Below are 18,006 nucleotides of genomic sequence, written 5' to 3' on the forward strand. Positions count from 1 at the left end.
AAGCGCAGCCAAGGGAAAGATGTTTTTTTTTAGTGCACGTGTGTTTTATTGACTGTATAGAACGATGGACAACACGTCTTCACCTCCTCATGTTGTAAAAAAAGTGAAAATACCCTGAAAAATTATCTTGTAATATCATTTGAAGCCAGAGTCTGCTGGTGGACCCTTGGCACTGACTTGCCGCTCTTTTACTCACCCAGCACAACAAAGATCCTTGAGGGCCGTACGGTGCTCGTTGCAGAACATGTTCTTAGATCAGCTAGAAGCAGACCCTCATAAACACTGTAAGGTAAAAGACTATTGTGTAAGTCTGTATTATGGTTTGCATAGCTCAAGGATGAAATTCATTCAGATGACTTAAAGTTGAAACAGGGCCAGGAAGAGACACATACTGACTTGAATGTTTTATCTATAGAGTAGGAAAGATTTATTTAAGACTGGTTCTGTCCTGATTAAAATATTTGAACTGATATGGGGTTTTTAAATGTTGTTGTGACTGGTAAATAAAACATGTATGGGACTTTTTGAAATAAAGTAACGTCTTTGTTTTTATATCAAGCAAAGAGTATTCAATGTTCACCAAATAATTTTTTAGCATGAGATTCTGGCACAGCAAACATACAATGTTGAAAACAAACATCATTCAGGAAAAACTTAATGTCTGTGTTTTCAGTTTATTACATTCACCTGTAATACACACAAAGCACAATGGAAAGTTGTAATCGCTCACTGCAGCCTCTTATCTTGAAGTTATCCTTTAACCAACCTTTTAATCTTTTCTCACTGAACAAAATCTGAAAACACCTTACTGCTACTGATTTTCATTTCCTCATTGTTAAAAGGACGTCATTCACTGTACCCTGCACTTGATGTTCTGGTACGTGCTCCTGTATTGACTGGAATGGATCCGTTAAAGGAATGTTTTTGCTGAGAGTTCGACAAGAAGATGGTCTACTGGAAGTTAAGCTGGCACTAGTTGATGATTAGCTTAGATTAAAAAAACAGGCCAACTTAACAGATGGCCTTGCTCTGTCTGTAAAAAAAAGAATGCCCACAAACACCTCTAATGTTCACTTATGTACAAGTTTGATCAATCCGTACCAAAAAAAATGTACAAAACAGTTTGTTTAAATAAAGGCACAATGTGGTCCAGAAAGACATGAATGTTAATTTGAGCTGTGCATGTTTTTTTGGTTTATTTAACTAATGTTATTTGACTTTAGAATAGAGGTAGGTTAGCTGCTTTCCCTTGTTTTGAGTCTGTTAGCGCAGCCAAGTTTACCAGCTCCTTGTTATTCACTGTACAGTTAGGATGCATTATTTAAGGTTCAAAATGTCTCTTTAAGCGCCTTTGGCTGTCAATTAACACATTTCATGGCATAAAATGTATCGTCAATGCGCATTCATGGTCAACACAGTGTAAGCAAAACACTGATAGAAAATAAACTTTGCAAGAAAACATGTAAGACTTCAGGTCCTACAGAGTTCATAAGTTAAATATATTGATAAAGGTAATTGAATTAAAGCTTAAACCTTATTTAAACATGATATATTAACATAACGTGGCATAGAATAATCACATTATTTTAAATAATTCCTTAAAAATAGTGTTCACATCTATGCATCGTTTTCATCGTATATACATTAATATATATATATGTGTGTGTCTGTGTGTGAGTGTGTGTGTGTATGTATATATATATATATATATATATATATATATGTGTGTGAAATTACCTCATAAACGGGTAATTTTGTCTTAATATGTCACTGACACAGGAAGCAGTTTAAATAGCTGTCTCCATGTTTTCTTTTACTATGTCCTAGTTTAATAGTGATTTTATTGATTTTTCTTTTTTGAGCCTGTCAAATAGTTGTTTCGTTCTTGATCTGTTTTTTCTTTGAACTCGATTGTCTTTAAGATATCAATCTATTGTAAGCACTATATTTCTCCAACAAATAAACAGTTTAGGTAATTTCATTTGATAGATCGACACCAAACAAGACTGCGGTCTGGTTGTTACAGTTGCTGTCAATCAAAAAGTGTTACACTTTTCTCACACAGTCCTGATACATTTATTCTCTCAATTCCCCATGTAAAATACCTCACTTTATGTTCTTTCCATATGCTGGATGCTGCAATGTTAGTCATATATATTATGTTCTGCTATAGAGTTCCTCATCATCTCCTTCCTTAGTTGTTCAAGGCTGGGTGTTTGAAACGTTGGCCCACACAGGGAAGGTGCCCATGTCAAACATGGCGTATCCCCAGGTATTGATGCCTAGATTAACAGTCAAGATCCCAATGAAGTTCAAAATGGTGCCAGCTTTCACCTGAAGAAGTAGAGTCAAATGTAACATTGTGGATTGTATACAGAGTATATCACAAAACCAAAAAAGTCTTAAAAAAGTAATACTTTTTCTTAAACATCTATAAACAAAAAAAACAAACAAACAGCACACTTCCCAGCTTGCATTGATTGTACGAACAGGGTAGTTTTGTTCTATTGGAGAAAACACATGACATCCACTGAAGTCTACAAACATGTTTTTTTGTATCTTATATCCAAAAATAGAGAGATGTTTAAGTCCCAGAATAGTAACAATTCAAAATATCTGTCCATTGTTTTATAAACTGTTATGTGTGTGTATCTTACCATGTCAAAGACTTTAAGGTTTCCAAAAGAGAAGGCAATCGCGTTGGGTGGTGTCGCCACAGGCAACATGAAGGCAAGGGAGGCAGCGATGGTGCAGGGCAGCATCACGTACAGAGGGTGTATCTTAATAGCTATGGCCTAAGAAACATAAAAGAAAAAAAAACATATTACATACATTGAGAAGAGTGTTACAGCATTACTTGTTAATTAATGTGCTTCTGGACATTTGAGTTATTTTACCATTGAGGCCAGTATAGGCAGGAACAGGGTGGTGGTGGCTGTGTTACTGGAGCACTCTGTGAAGGTTGCTATCAGCAGGCAGAGCAGCAATGAGATGGCATAGGGGGGAATTTTCTGCAGAGGTGTCAACATGTTTCCCAACCAGACGGATAGACCTGACTCCTAGCAATATACATATCAAGACAAAAAAATCAGGAGTCTAAAAACAAAATTAAAAAAAACATACTAGCACAGTGGTCCAAAAAAAATTAAGGTTTGCTAATGTTATGAGCTCTGCAAATTTACAGAGACATGGTTACAGAAATAACTTTGATACATATTTGTTGCTTAAGTAAAAGAGAGATTCCCATTATAAGAGTTATAGATGATTTTTTGAATAATGTTCAGTAAACATTTGGTTCAAATGCTAATTCAGATCAGATCAACAGTTATCATCCTAGTGATTCAAGAGTCCTGCTACATAAAAATTCATAATCTGATGAACACTCCAAACTGAAAGGTCTCTTGTAACCACAGTATCCACACCTTACCTCACTGCCGGCAGCCAAAGCAAAGCCTCCTCCAAGGAGCAGGATGATGTTCCAGGGCATTCGCTCATGGACCACCTGCCAGTTCAGCAGAGCAGGGGGGGCCTTGATCAGTTTACCTGTGAGACCCAGTTAAAGTGTGAACATGAAACATTTTGAAAAAAAAAAAAAAAAGCATCAAATCTGCCAGGTAATCATCCACCAGCACTCAGATGAGCTCAGATTAAGGTCACTTCATTAAGAACTTCATTAAAGCATGGTGCTTCATGGATTCTTTGCTGTATATTAACGTGATCAGTGGAGATTAAAGACAACACTTCACCTTTTTCATCATATCCGTAACCTCCACATCTGGGCAGCTGGGAAGGGATGACGAAGAAGAGCATGGACATGAAGATTGCAACTGTTCCATCAGACACAAACCTGAATAAAATAAAATACGTAATTAAATGATTTAATGTTGTTGGCCAAGCAGAAGTTTTTTTGCTGCCATTTGTCATTATTTGGAAACTGCTATATCAATTGCATTGAAGAGAAAAATATTAAATGTGTTCTGCCTTTCATTAGGAATAAAGGAATAAAACAATACACAACTAAGTAAAAAGCAGAAAGAGAGAAATAGTAATTCAATATATTTTTTAAAAACAGGCGATATTCTGGAAATTTCTTGTCTCAAATAATTCCTGAGACAAACAACAATGTACGAGCTTCATTCTACATTCATGGTACTTGTTGATATAAATAAAAAACTTAGAATAAAGCAATATGCAGAAAAACAAGACAGAAGGTCAAAACTCACGGCCCATTCATGTTGAAGAGTACTGTAGCCCATCCCTTTATGAAGCCCGGCTCTCTAGTGAACCAAAGGAGCACCAGTAGAACGAAGATGGTGAGCACCGCCACCTCAGCGAACTTCATTGGCCCCAGCTTTTTGTACTCCCCCCTCATCACTGCGTACGCCTCCCTATCTCTCTCACTTTTCTCGCCACAGCCAAATGACTCCTTCAGGCTGAGGAGAACAAAAGTAAAAAACACAAAGGCGCTGCAGATTGGTAAAAAAAAAAAAAAAAAAACATTTTGTAGAATCATAGGTGTGTAATTTATGGCACTGTGCACACTTGAAGGCAAAGGGGATTTATAGCATTATTCACTGCAATCGTCATTGCAGTTTATTGAATATCGGGTCTGATCAGTGTTTAAAAAACATATTTTGTCTTTTATGAAACAGAAGAAGTATAAAAAAAAAACATGAATGGTAATCTTCACTTTTGTTTCAGTCAGTGATGACAATGTGGGAGTTGTTCTTACACACAAGAAACAATTGTGTAAATTCATTATTAAAAGCCTGATCATTTTCTTTAAGTAGGTGGCTTATGGGTAATGTATGCTATGTGAAGTCTCGTAGTTGATGATTCCCCAGACGTAAATGTGTGTCAGATAAACGGGAGATTTGATTGCACCAGGCCAGCTGTGTCTGTCTATTTCAAGTCTCAAGCGAGGCTAACAAGTTTAATATTTAAATGTTTAATTGATATGCTCATCAGACATTTTTTTTATAAAGGCCTTCCCTGCTTATGTTGCCTTACTTGAAGCCCAGGAACATAAACTGAAGCCAGACCCACGTCAGCACCAGCATGAGCAGCATGTTGGGAAAAGCGAAGCCGAACCAGCTTGCAAAGTTGATAACATCTCCGTTCCCGGGGAAGAGCCTGAACAAAACAGAGTGAGAGATAAGAAGAGAAAGAGAAGCACAAACAATAATCAGTTTCATATATCTAAAGTGACAACCTCCTCCATCTATTCGTGACTTACTCATCGATTTGACCCTTGAGGATGATGTTAGGGGTGGTTCCAGTGAGCGTGGCAGTGCCCCCAATGCTGGCAGAGTAACACACACACAGACTCATCCCTTTAGTCAGGAGGTCGTACTTGGCCTCTATGTCTTTCTTCTTATTCTCCTGCAGAGTGTCTGGACTCAGCTGCGTTTCACCTGTAATTCAAGACACCATACCTTAAACCATTACGAAGAAGACCATAACCCATTTATGAAATACATATTTTCTCTTACATTTCAATGCACATCTGTATGAGCATGTGACAAATAAAAATCTTGAATCTTGAAACTTACACACATTGTCCTCCAACTGAATCTTGGTGTCTATCGGTTTCTTGGCTGTCTCTGTTAAGTCCTCTTTAGTTTCTGGGACCTCAAGCTCAAATCCCTCATTGTCGGCTGCAGCCTGAATATCTCGGGCATCTGCCTGGGCCTCTGTGGCTTTCAGCTGTAACAGCACAGCATGTGCGATGGGCAGCATCATAGCAGTGGTGGCCGTGTTGCTGATCCACATAGACAGGAAGGCAGAGACGGCCATGAACCCGATCATTAACCTGTTTGACAAGGTAGGGATTAAAAAAAAGTGTAACCATGGTTAAAAAAGCATTAAAGGGATTAACATATCATAATAAATGCCTACGTTTGACTATATATATTTAGTGAGGATATTTGTAGCACCATGTGGGTTTTATTTGTTGTCATTAGTTTAGGTCATGATGTCATATAACATCATCATCCAAACATAATCTGTGTATCTAAAACAAGGAATAATGCTATATTACTGTAACATAACATTTAAAAGGTTTTCCACAAGCATTGGTAGGATATCTCTTTAACTTTGCTCTCCTTGAATCATTACTTAGTGTGGTTGTTTATTCTGTTTTTTGGCAGCATTTTCCTGTTATTGAATATGTGCAGCATTTTATCCTTGCTTACATTTTTTCATCAAAGTTCATGTATATAAAACTGTTTGATACCATTAGAATCATCAATTGAAGGATTGATTGATTCATTTTGCATTTTGATAGTCACGGCAAACAGATGATGTGGAATATGATCTGATAATTGAACAAGTTGAGACAAGGCTCTTGTCAGCACTGATGATAGTCTAGGTGTAGTTGCCTTTACAGGGAACATGGGTGAGCTGTATCAAGTATTCTTACAGGGACGGACGAACACCAACCAGCAGCAAAACTCGGAGAGCGATGCGCTTATGAAGGTTCCAGTGCTCCACTGCTATGGCCACCAACAGGCCTCCAATAAACAGCATGTTGGAGTCTTTCAGATACTGAATACTGACCTGAAAAAGAAATCAATGACACTATCCTTAGAAAACTAATAAAAACTACAAACATGAACATGAAAAGTTTTCTTTTAACTGCAGTGGTAAACTGTGAACCTGCTTTCACATAAAGAGCAAATGTGCCATAATTTATTTTATGACCAATAAAACAAAACACAGGGCTCAGCACATTTGTCTGTAAAGGTACAATATGCCCTGCAAAAACTGACTGAAAGGTCAAAATACACTTCTTTGTCGTGCTCCAGACAGTTATGGGATTTCACATTTCACTTTTTTACTGTACATTTTAGCTGTTTTACTTTAGTTTTTCATCCATAACATGTTCCTTTTCTGTGGTAAAGTTGATGTCATAACCTTTAATTTCAAATATGTGACTAACTATTGAAAATGTGAAATTAATTAAGTTTAAAAAACATTGTTTAACAGCCATAATAATATATCTAAAAAAAAATCATACAGCCTGGCTGATGTGGGGTAACATACGGAAAGAAAAGTAGTTTGTGTCTGAAATCAAACATTCATGCCTTTCTCCTTCCTCTATATCAGGAGTTATATGTACTGGACTGTATAGTAAATAGCCTATATGGCCTATAGTGACATTGTTCACAATATCAGCATGGAATACTTCTTGTTAAATTGGATTATTTGGTTGGACCTAACAGCTATAATGAATGTAAGCATAGTCCCAGACGTTTGTTCTATGCGGGTATAAAAACAAGTGTACTGTAATTATTTTAAATAAACAGAAAAGGTTCTCTTGTACTCTATTTCTGTTCTGCGGATGTCCTTCACATGTCCCCAGACTAATCATTGATCTTGGTCAAGCAAAGAAAAACAAGTGGTAAGAGTGAGTTAAGGGGACTGAAAAGCACTAAAATGTAAAAAGAGACTTCACTTGTTTTTAAACAATACAAAATTGTTCACAAATATATAGAGATTTTACCGCTCCAGCATTCATGATGCCCATCATCGGAAAGAGGATGACCGGCAGGAGTGCAGTCACAGCCAGAGGCATACACTCTGTGCACCAGTACAGAGCCATGAGGATGATAGCAAAACCACATTTTGCTTCCTGTAAACACAAACACACGTCTCCAGGATAAATTCCTTGTTCTTGTCATTTTACATCTGAAACAGCCTAAGATCTGTAAATATTCAGCATAAACACACAGAGAGACACTTTTATCTGTACATCAGAGACACAAGCACAGTGTTCACTTCCTTTGTCTTATCTCAAGGCTCTCTTTAAATGGCCCTAAGACTTTTCACATGTAGATATCAGTAATCCCTGATGATAAAACAAAATGTTCGTTAAGCATTTGTTTTAGGAGATTACTCTTTATGGGTCCTCAGTAAAATTCCTTTACACAACGACTTTTAACTACCTGACAAAAAAATCCAAGTCAGCAGCTAATGCACTTTAACTGAGAGTAAGAGTGAGTAGGAGTTTAGGAAACACACCTACTTTCTTGACGAAGATCAAGATCAACCACACTGTCAAGCATGGACTCTACAAAGTGAATAGCCTACAATATATACTGTAGATTTCTCCTCCATAGTCCCCCCATGGTGGAATTACCTTAAACTCCATTGACCCTCTGTAATCCAGCTTTTTCATGAACACTTTGCAGTTTGCACTTAATGATAATGATGCTGTTGAAGATGTAAACATTGCTTCTTCTACATTGCTTCTGTGCACTGCCTGTCAGCATCTGTGGCCAATCAAACTAAAAGCGGTTTGCTGGCAGTTACTGACCTCGATTCTTCTTGTTTTGGTGCATGTACTTATTGTCAGATGAATGTGAATTTGGACAAAAGTTTCTGCTAATTGAAATTGTAACATTGTAACATATGATGAAGCCAGAAATGGTTAGCCACCTGGCTAAGTCATTGGTCATTCCACCTTTAAAGATCAACTGGTAATAACATTTGGTCTTTTTTCTTTACAAAACCCAAAGTTTATACAACAGTTATTGTTTGCAGTTTTACAGGGACATAAGTGCCAGAATAACGCAGACGAAGCTAACTGTAATTTGAAAGACATCAAACATCATCATCATTTCCCTTCTTTTTTTTTTTTTTTTGACTGATGAAACACACCAGATATAACGTATTATTTGATAAACTTTTGAGGCATTGATAGCTGATTTTTTAAAATTTATTCTCTGGAAAGCCATTTTTTTCCTCCTTTTTCAGTTTGCATGCTTGGCAAAGCCAATGATAGTGGTATTATTTACTTGTCAAACTCTCAGCAGGAAAGCCAGAAAAAGTATTTCAAAATGTGTGAAAGTATTTGATTAGTTGATTATAGTTATTGTTGTTGTAATTAATCTCTTATGAGTCCGAGGTACATTGATTTGCTGCAGTGTCTAAAAAAGCCATGAATTTATGATGCTGCCTAGTTTTTGGGGCTGAAATGACCTGGGTCACGTGGTATAGTTCAGATTAAATATAATGTTAGTCTTTTCAATACATATTTAAGTGAAAACTGTCCTTGTTGTGGTTTGAGGTGTTGTGACTCAGAAAGTACAATCAAAAGTAGTTTTCCCTTTAAGCTAACGTTACATTTAACAACACTTTGTCTCCAGTTTGAGCAACTGAGCTTTATGACACAAGCAGTAATGTTTCCCGACATTCAAAGGCAAGTTACTTGTTACAGCTATAAAACTGCATCGTCCATGTCAGATTATCATTAGTCAACAAAAAAGAATGAAGGAACAATTGGGATGTCCACTCTTCAGTTTTGTTTGTTATCAGGATATTACATTTCTTCTTAATCTCATTTGGTGTTGGCCAAGCATAGTAAATGTTTTCATTATTTAGCTCTCTGACTTGTACAATGCAGTGATGAAAGAGGAAAATATTGGGCTCAGTCACACCAAGGTCAAAATGTTTTAGATTCACCTGTGATTCTCCTTTAACCAAAAGTAATGACTCTAGTACACTTACCGGTGTAGGGATCTTTATTGGCAAGGGAAGGAGTAGAAGCGGAGTGAGAATGATGATGAAGTAGTTTCTGTGGTACCACAGCCATAATAACCAACGACGAAGGATTCTCTTAAAAGATGTAAAAACTGACATCACTGGACTCACAGAACCCATACTTGAAAAGATATGGAAAAGCCACTTGGATAACTATGAGTGGCAGCAGATCAACAACACCTTGTCTGTGTGAAAAAAGAGGTGCTGACAACTAAAAATTATACCACGCACTAAGCTCAGGTAAACTAACTTTAAACCTGCAGAAAAGTAAAGAAGTGCTCTTCATGGAACCACAAATGAGATAATATGTCTGTTATCTATACTCTATTTTTATCTCTCCCGGCATATCAAACATTAACTTAACACCACAGAGACAGTGAGGCAGATGAAGCTGTTGTAAAAGAATAAGGTGGTAGTAAAGGTTGAAAGAGGTGGATAGATTGACAGATGAAGAGAAAGATGGCAGAACAACAAACAGGTTTCTCATCTAACAGTAGCAATGTTTTTTTTTCCAGGTTTAACCAAAATACATGTGATGTAACTGTTTAAGCTAAGTTTAAAGAACTCTTTTGCTGCAAAGTCTAGAGAACGTCATTATTTGTACTCTGGTTTGGTCAAAAATTACTTGTTAGAGAAACAACACTATCAGAGATTAGAAGATAAAACAAATGCCATTTGAACCCAGCTCTAAAAAATACAGCAATAGATGTGTTGTCTTACAATATGAAAATACTTTTTTGAACATCAACAGGATCTCAAAATTAGAGTAGAGTAAGAGCAAACCATGTTGCTGAGTAACTGAGCACTTTATTAATTAATGTTACTACTGTTGCCTGTTTGTGATACTGTCTAATTAAGAATATTAAGGTTGTGGAAACAATATAGCAGTCTAATTTTAAAAGGGATAGCTTCATGCAACTGATTAACTTCGCTTTGCACAGTCATTGGACACATGCAGGAAACAGCTACCTGGCCCTCAGGTAACAGTATAAAATCATAAGTAAGGCATGCGGGCATCTTAAAGTGACCCTGTTATTCCTACACGTTTATTGTGATGTTTAGTAACATCTATAAATCTACACCGGGGATAACTGAATGTCTTCTTCTATTCGATAGAGTTGTTTTAATAGTGCGGAAAATAGATTTGTTACTTTGAGTACAGTGTGAGCAATGTTTTTTTAATTAAACAAATATTAGTACTTGAATTAAACTTAGAATTAGAAAAAAAATCTAAAAATTAGATATCTGCTTGCATGGATAGATTCAGGAGCTTTTAAGTATCATAATCTGTCTCTCTATCTGTCACAAGGGGAGGGCAGGAGCACACAGATGACAAGAAACACAAGGACAACACCGCCATAAAACATGAACCAAAACTAATTTTAAAAAATCAGACAACACAATAAAATATAAAACCAAATAAAATGTCATATTTATAATTCAAGTGCTGAGGTTTTATCACTTGTTCCTGCATTTCAAACGTGAGATAAGGCTGGCTTTACTCAAATCATAAAATCCACACAGTAATAAATCCAACCATGATGCTATAATGTGTTTCGTAAAGGACGTAAGGTTACCAATTTTCACACAAATAATTCATTTGAAATCAATAAAGAAGATGTTGATTTTTTCTTTCTGATTTGTCTATAAACTTTAACTTTTTTTCCTTATTATTATTAAAAAAAAAATAAGTATTACATTGTTTCAGACTTCTTTGATAAATATAGTTAAAACCTTATGGTCAAAACTTTGTTGACAGCTTTCAACATTTTCTAATTATGAAGGAATAAAATTTAAAATCCTTGATATGCCATACCAATCAATGCTTCAAAATGAAGAATCAGCCTGAGCGTCATACTGTGGTTATGCTCATTTTATGACAGACAGTGTTACAGTGTCAGATCCATCATGAAAAGCTCAAAGGTTTCTATGATCATGGTTTTTTTAAAGCTGACCTCCGATTCGTCAGAAGCTAAGTAGCTGACTTGTTCCTGGATTGGCTTAATATTTGACACAAAAGAGGCCCTCTCATTAAACCAGCTGTATAAGTTTAATTGGTACATTATACCGAAGGTATATGGATGAAAGATTCATGTAAAATATTTATCTGTCAGGTGAGCTCATACAGATCCTCTAATTAACATAGTTTTAATGTTATTTATCAAAATATCCTCACAGAGAAAAAGGCAACTGAGATGTTAAATCTAATTATTATTTATAAATGTACGGATGAAAAGGATCTCCAGCCACAGAGCAAACATTTTGTAGAGGGGGGAGGACTTTAAGTTCACTTGTAAGGGTTCAGAAAAGAATCAAACACAGAAACACTCCATGTTGTTGCTTTATCTCAAAATAATAAAAAATGGTTTTATCTGTTTCTTCTGTTCTTCTAAGTTGTCTTTTATGACAGTCTGACTTATTAATTGACAGCTTTTAGAGATACGGGAGCAACATATTCATTAGTCTCCCGACTAACTGATATTGAAAACCACACCAAAGTCCACATGCCGATACGATCGGTCTCAAACAAGTTTTATGGACTGTTTCAACTGCACTTCACAAAACACACACTCACTCACACACACACACACACACACACACACACACACACACACACACACACACACACACACATGCATAAACACATGCATAAACACATGCATAAACACATGCATAAACACATGCATAAACACATGCATAAACACATGCATACACATAAAGACTAACTTTATACAGCGTTTGGACAAGAGACTTGAGCTTTAGAGCCAGACATACCTGAAAGAAATTTGGTTTTATTGTAACATCATCAGTCTCTACCTCTGTCTTTTTGCCTGGTGTTGACGTGTTGGTTAAGCCTCTGCGTCTCTCAATGAGGGTGAATCTATTTGTCAAATACTGTCAGAAAATCACCTGTTGGACATAATACTAAATATGTTGCATCTCTTTGTTAAAATGGCACTGTGGTTATCAGTGTTTGCTTTAGAGTTGTCTGTTTACACCAGAGATCAATAGAGAAACTAATTACTCTAGTTCCATCTGAGCTCAGGTTCCCATTATTTGAACACAAGCTCAATATCCAGTAAATAAAAAAATAAATTGAGAGGACAACACTTCTTCAGTTTCTGGTTTGTAATGGTACATATCAACTGTTCTCTTTATTAAATAGTGCCAAGCTAAGGCAATACAAGATGTATTCTATCAAATGTTTTTTCAACAAAATAACCACAAACTGTACCAAAAGTGTTTCCAGATAACAGGAAAGGCAACGGGTATTCACTGTGCCTTGAAGTGACCTTGTCTATTTGGAGAGAGCTGTCCTGGGACAGACATGATAGAGATCAGTATTCACAGTTTAATCATTATCACGACCGATCGGTGACCAATCAGGACAGCAGACGCCTGGGGTCAACAGCTTTTGAAAAATGTCTATTGATCTGCACATAGTCCAGTACCCCAAAGTGGGACAGAGAGTTCAAACTCACCCAGCTCCCTGCGGAAAAAGGCAAAGAGCTTGTTGGGGTTCTCTGGGCTTAAATTTTCCATTTTAAGTTAAAAAATACTTCTGTGAGACAGCATGAAGCCAGCAGTGGTTCTGCTGGGCCTCATCCTGCTGCTGGACACCACCTTCTCTGCAGATGGTAAGTCTTCCATATCATTTATCCCAAAGTTAAGTAAAATCTTTACAGCCCAATTTGATTGCAGATGAAATTGTTTATAAATACATCAAGTTAAAAAAATCAGAAGTTGACAATGTGTGCCCTAGTGACTGTGATGTGTGTGCGTTTTGCAAGAATATGTTCTTTTTATTGTTAAAAAAAAGTGATATAAAGTAATTTACTGAATACTGTAAGTTATTCATCAAGCCATTCCCATGAATTTTATTTCTGTGAACAACGTTCTTTGCTGCATTGACAAATGCTAGCTAAAACTTTAATTTTCAAAGAAAACACTGTGTATAAATGAGATCTAGAAATGCTGCCTTCTTTACTGGGCTCAAGTTTAATAGACTGAGACTAAGTGGAAAACTGTTCTGAGGTCTGATGAGTCAAAATTGGAAATTCTGGACACCCCATTCTCTGGACTATGAAGAGAGGGGCCATCAGGCTTGTTATCTGCACATTAATGCTGAACAATATACACGTTTTGGAGCAACAGATGCTTCCAGATGGAAAATGTGTTCTTCAGGGAAGGCTTTGCTTATTTCAGCAAGACATAACCAATTTGCCAAACCACATTCTGGATGTATTACAACAGTAATACAGTGATAGAGGCTTTATAGTGATAGAGTGCAGGTGATGGCCTCTCTGTAGTCCTGACTTGTCTCTCAATGAAAATCTTTGGACCATGATGACGCATAAAATAAGACAAAGGAGGCTAAACTGTAGAACAGCCGAGAGCCGGGATTCAGCAAGAATGGGAAAATATTGTGCTTTCAAAACAGAATTTGGTAACTTCAGTTTCCAAAATGCTAACAAAGTGTTTAAATGTTGCCATCTGGCTTTAAGAGTTAGTATTTTGTTGGAGTTTTCAGTTGGTGTATAACTTTCTTTCAAATTTCCAGATTTAAATTGATTGAAAAAAAACCTTTCAACCTTTTAGGTTTGATATCTATTACAGAAGAGTTGTGTCTTCTCAGGGTGGGATTCCAGCTGTAACAGATGTATATGAAACAGTGGCCTCAGAAAATATCTAAATTAAATAAAAAATTATGATAATAACTATTATCATAATTTCCCTAAAAAGGGAGAAAAAACATTGTCTTTTTGGATTAAACAAACAATTACTGTATCTAGATAGTGTCATCCTAATTTAAAAGGTCTATTGTACTCTTGAGAACACGAGTATAGTAGAATTGATCACTTAGATGTATTGTATATATTCTTGCGGTAAACCCTATTGTCGTATATAGTAAAATCACATTTCATCTTTAAAATATTGTAGATGTGTATTTATATATGTGTGTATATATACATGGATGTATATATAGCATTATCTTGTCGATAACGTAGGTAAACATGATGAGCATTTTACATAGCACAGCATTTTAAAAAAGTAAAGATAAGAGAATGGTCCTGAAAGACATTTTGACTGATAAATGTGGCCAATAAGCTCAGAGAAACTAGCGAGCGTGTTAGTACTTTTATTTTAATAGAACTGTCAAAGCTGTACCTGTTTCAGTGACAGAACATTGTTATTTCATGTCATAACATATAAACTCATTTCCACAGAGTCCTGTATGAATAACTGTGGCTCCTTCGACAAACAGAGGAAATGTCAGTGTGACTCCATGTGTGTGTATTATGGAAGCTGCTGTGCTGACTTTGACACCTTGTGCTCCAAAAAAGGTTAGTGCAGTTATAAAGTATTCCCAAACTACTGAACAAATTGGTTAGATTTCAGTTAAAATCATTGATTTGTATTGAAAGATGTGACAAAGTTTCTTCTGTTCTGCCTCCAGTTGCTCGTGGCGATACCTTCGAGGAACCAGAAGTACCAGATGCTCTAACGAAACCGAACACAACAACCCTCTCACCAACCTTTAATACAGTTGTCCCAACCACTCCAGCCTCTCCTCTCCCCACCGTCACACAAAAGCCCACACCACCTGAAGACCCTAATGCAGCACCCTGCAGCGGTCACCCGTTTGATGCTTTTCTGCAGCTGAAGAATGGGTCCATTTATGCATTTAGAGGTAAACTTGGACTTCATAAAGGATTTCTGTCCTTGGCTCTGTTATTTCCTGCCCTTTTCTGTTGTTATTATTGTTCAGCATAAATGTTTAAATATGATTCATATTCACAGTTTACAACAGATTATTGTGTCAATTTGAATCAGACACTCACAGTTATGGAAAGTTCAAAAAGTACTTTCAAAGTCTTTGTTACATTTTCTCTCCTCTCTTATTCTGCAAAGAGATTATAGAAGCTGTGCATGTTATTTATATCTTTAAATTGTTTTCAATGTGTATATTGTGCTCCATATGACCCTGACACATGGCCTGCTTTTCCTCTAAGGTGAATATTTTTTTGAATTGGACGACAAGTCCATACTTCCCGGTTACCCAAAACTTATTCAGGATGTGTGGGGAATTGCTGGGCCAATTGATGCTGCATTCACACGCATCAACTGCCAGGGAAAATCCTACATTTTTAAGGTACAGAGTTTTGTCTTTTTCAAGTGTGTACACTATGTTTTTATCAAAAGCTCTGTGTTTTCTGATGACTCTCCACAGGAACTCCTGCATGTCCAAAAAAAGTGTTATAAAGTGTCAAGTTGGTCTGCAGAAATATAATGGGCTTAGTATAGATAGCAATGTGTTGTTTCCTGCGTATTACAGCTGTTGAATGAAACTAATCCACTTCGGCCTCTCCTCAGGGGAATCAGTACTGGAGGTTTGATGGAGATGTCTTGGATGAAGACTACCCACGAGACATTTCAGTCGGCTTTGACGGCATACCAGACAACATTGATGCAGTCTTTGCTGTACCAGCACCAAGTCACCGTGGCAAGGAGAAAGCCTACTTTTTCAAAGGTATTTGTGATAACTGTCAGAGCAAAATAGTGCATAATGCACCTGAAATCATCTGACTGTTCACATGCACCTCACTGCAGGAGACTATCCCTGTTGGCCGAGAGAGGGGCGTACAGACATGATGTAAAAAGAGAAGCTATCGTTTTATTTATTTTGGGGATTTGTGACCACAGTTGGAATATCATGAAACGTTTACTAACAAATTGCTATATAAGAACATAATGTTTAAAAATTATACTTAAATGTGATGAATATTCTGTAAATATGGATTCTTTCTGTTGAAATATTGACTTGTCATTGCTGAAAAACATCAGCTCAATTCAATTCAGGTGTAATCTTTTTCAATATATTTGTATTTTTTAATCTTATGAAGACATGATAACTGAAAGCCCACAATGTCTGATTCGTTCTGTCTTCAGGTGACAATTATCACCAGTACGAGTTCAAACAGCAGCCCTCCCATGAGGAGTGTGTTCGCATGAGCATGTCTTCCCCCTCTGTGCTGTTCACCCGATACACTGACCTCTTCTGCGATCAGACATGGGAGGATTTATTTGCTGAACTCTTTGGAGGCCCCTGTAAGGCTGTGATTGGTTTTTGTTTAAAATATATTTAATATTGTGTATGTTTTCTATTTGAATGAATAGGATCTAGCTTGTTGATTCTGATCTCTTTTTTCAGTCAGCAGTCACCACACAGGGGCACGTTTAACCAGCAGGGACTGGCCAGGCATCAGGCCCCCTATTGATGCTGCCATGGTGGGACGAGTCCACCTCAGTCCCAAGCCCACTCCTCCACCATCTACAAGACGGGGCAACCGGAGGAGGAGACCCAGCCGGAGGCGTGGACATCGGGGAAGGCACAGTCGCCAAGCGTTGTTTGATGATTTCTGGGGTTATGATGATTTGTTTGACTATAGCCACTACAGCGACATGATTGATGAGATCACCCCACCGGAGCACAAAAAGACACCTGTTCAAAATGTGTATTTTTTTAAAAGAGGTATGAACATGTTAATTAATTTTTTTTATCCACAAATCTGAATGTGTTTTATTAGAACATAATGATTATGTGCAATGCACTGGAAAAAAAGAGTTTCCTTTCAAAGCACTTTTTTGTTGATTCATTTTTTCTTTACTGCAGATAAATACTACAGGGTGGATCTGCAGACGAAACGGGTGGACTTTGTCAACCCTCCTTACCCACGATCTATTGCCAAATTCTGGCTTGGCTGCAAGCAGGAGGATACACCTGATACATCCAGAGCAGAGAAGAAATAGGCAAGCTGACTGAATCTTCAGCGACAGGAAATGCTAAACAGCTCGCTCTGTTTAAAAGCATGTCTTTACGCCAAGTCTTAAAGTAATAACTATGTGAACTCATGATAGTTTTCTGTAATAAATGCCCAGAAATGTTCCCTGTCTGTAGGTGGAAAGACTACATTCTACATGATATAATAAACCTAATATTGAAGCTTTTTTAAGTGTCATACTTTATTAGAAAACCTACACCTAAGGGTTTCTGACTATAACAATGTGACTAACTTCATCACTGAGGATACTCTGACCTTGAACATAACATGAACTAAACATTGAAATATTTATATTTATTTTAAACGCATAATTTATTGGGCTACTTTGTTGATCTGATGTCCAACAATAATAAAAGATTGCTACACTGTGGTCCAAGGCTAACATTACCTCTTCAGTCTCCTGACTTGCACCCTCTGCTGGACATTGTATGAAATGGAGGACTCATTTTAATGCTTCAGATATGATTCTGAAGTAAACTGCATGGGTATTTCCCCATGCAAAGTCAAATTAGGCTAAACACATGCCTACATTTAAAAGTTATTTGCCTAGGCCGATGCAAGAAAGAGAAACATGTGATTGGATAATCCACATTGGAAAACAAAAAACAGATCACCTGTT

General features: G+C 36.9%; 2 protein-coding genes across 2 annotated transcripts; one reads left to right on the forward strand and one right to left on the reverse strand.

Annotated features, from left to right (window-relative positions):
• Window positions 1-654: 654 nt before the first annotated feature.
• slc13a2 (solute carrier family 13 member 2) lies at window positions 655-9,816 on the reverse strand. The gene is made up of 12 exons (XM_079355465.1): window positions 9,511-9,816; window positions 7,505-7,633; window positions 6,422-6,558; window positions 5,553-5,812; window positions 5,237-5,414; window positions 5,011-5,133; window positions 4,224-4,433; window positions 3,747-3,847; window positions 3,428-3,543; window positions 2,898-3,059; window positions 2,658-2,795; window positions 655-2,334 (listed from the first exon to the last, which is right to left on the reverse strand). The coding sequence occupies exons 1-12, from the start codon at window positions 9,661-9,663 to the stop codon at window positions 2,203-2,205; spliced, it is 1,839 nt and encodes a 612-aa protein (XP_079211591.1). The 5' UTR covers window positions 9,664-9,816; the 3' UTR covers window positions 655-2,202.
• A 3,193-nt stretch (window positions 9,817-13,009) lies between these two features.
• On the forward strand, window positions 13,010-17,553 carry vtnb (vitronectin b). Its single transcript, XM_079356438.1, has 8 exons — window positions 13,010-13,181; window positions 14,772-14,888; window positions 15,002-15,235; window positions 15,558-15,697; window positions 15,919-16,075; window positions 16,495-16,653; window positions 16,757-17,077; window positions 17,219-17,553. The coding sequence occupies exons 1-8, from the start codon at window positions 13,118-13,120 to the stop codon at window positions 17,353-17,355; spliced, it is 1,329 nt and encodes a 442-aa protein (XP_079212564.1). The 5' UTR covers window positions 13,010-13,117; the 3' UTR covers window positions 17,356-17,553.
• Window positions 17,554-18,006: the final 453 nt, after the last annotated feature.

The sequence above is a fragment of the Symphodus melops genome (assembly GCF_947650265.1).
Source record: "Symphodus melops genome assembly, chromosome: 11".
Classification (NCBI taxonomy): Eukaryota; Metazoa; Chordata; class Actinopteri; order Labriformes; family Labridae; genus Symphodus; species Symphodus melops.

Excerpts from the sequence above, each read along its gene's own strand:
- slc13a2 (XM_079355465.1), bottom strand. The coding sequence starts at position 9,663 with ATGGGTTCTGTGAGTCCAGTGATGTCAGTTTTTACATCTTTTAAGAGA. Across the intron at positions 5,813-6,421 it reads GTTGGTGTTCGTCCGTCCCT|GTTAATGATCGGGTTCATGG; the intron begins GTAAGAATACTT and ends CTTGTCAAACAG. Across the intron at positions 5,415-5,552 it reads TCAGTTGGAGGACAATGTGT|GTGAAACGCAGCTGAGTCCA; the intron begins GTAAGTTTCAAG and ends CTTGAATTACAG.
- vtnb (XM_079356438.1), top strand. The coding sequence starts at position 13,118 with ATGAAGCCAGCAGTGGTTCTGCTGGGCCTCATCCTGCTGCTGGACACC. Across the intron at positions 14,889-15,001 it reads CACCTTGTGCTCCAAAAAAG|TTGCTCGTGGCGATACCTTC; the intron begins GTTAGTGCAGTT and ends TTCTGCCTCCAG. Across the intron at positions 15,698-15,918 it reads GAAAATCCTACATTTTTAAG|GGGAATCAGTACTGGAGGTT; the intron begins GTACAGAGTTTT and ends GCCTCTCCTCAG.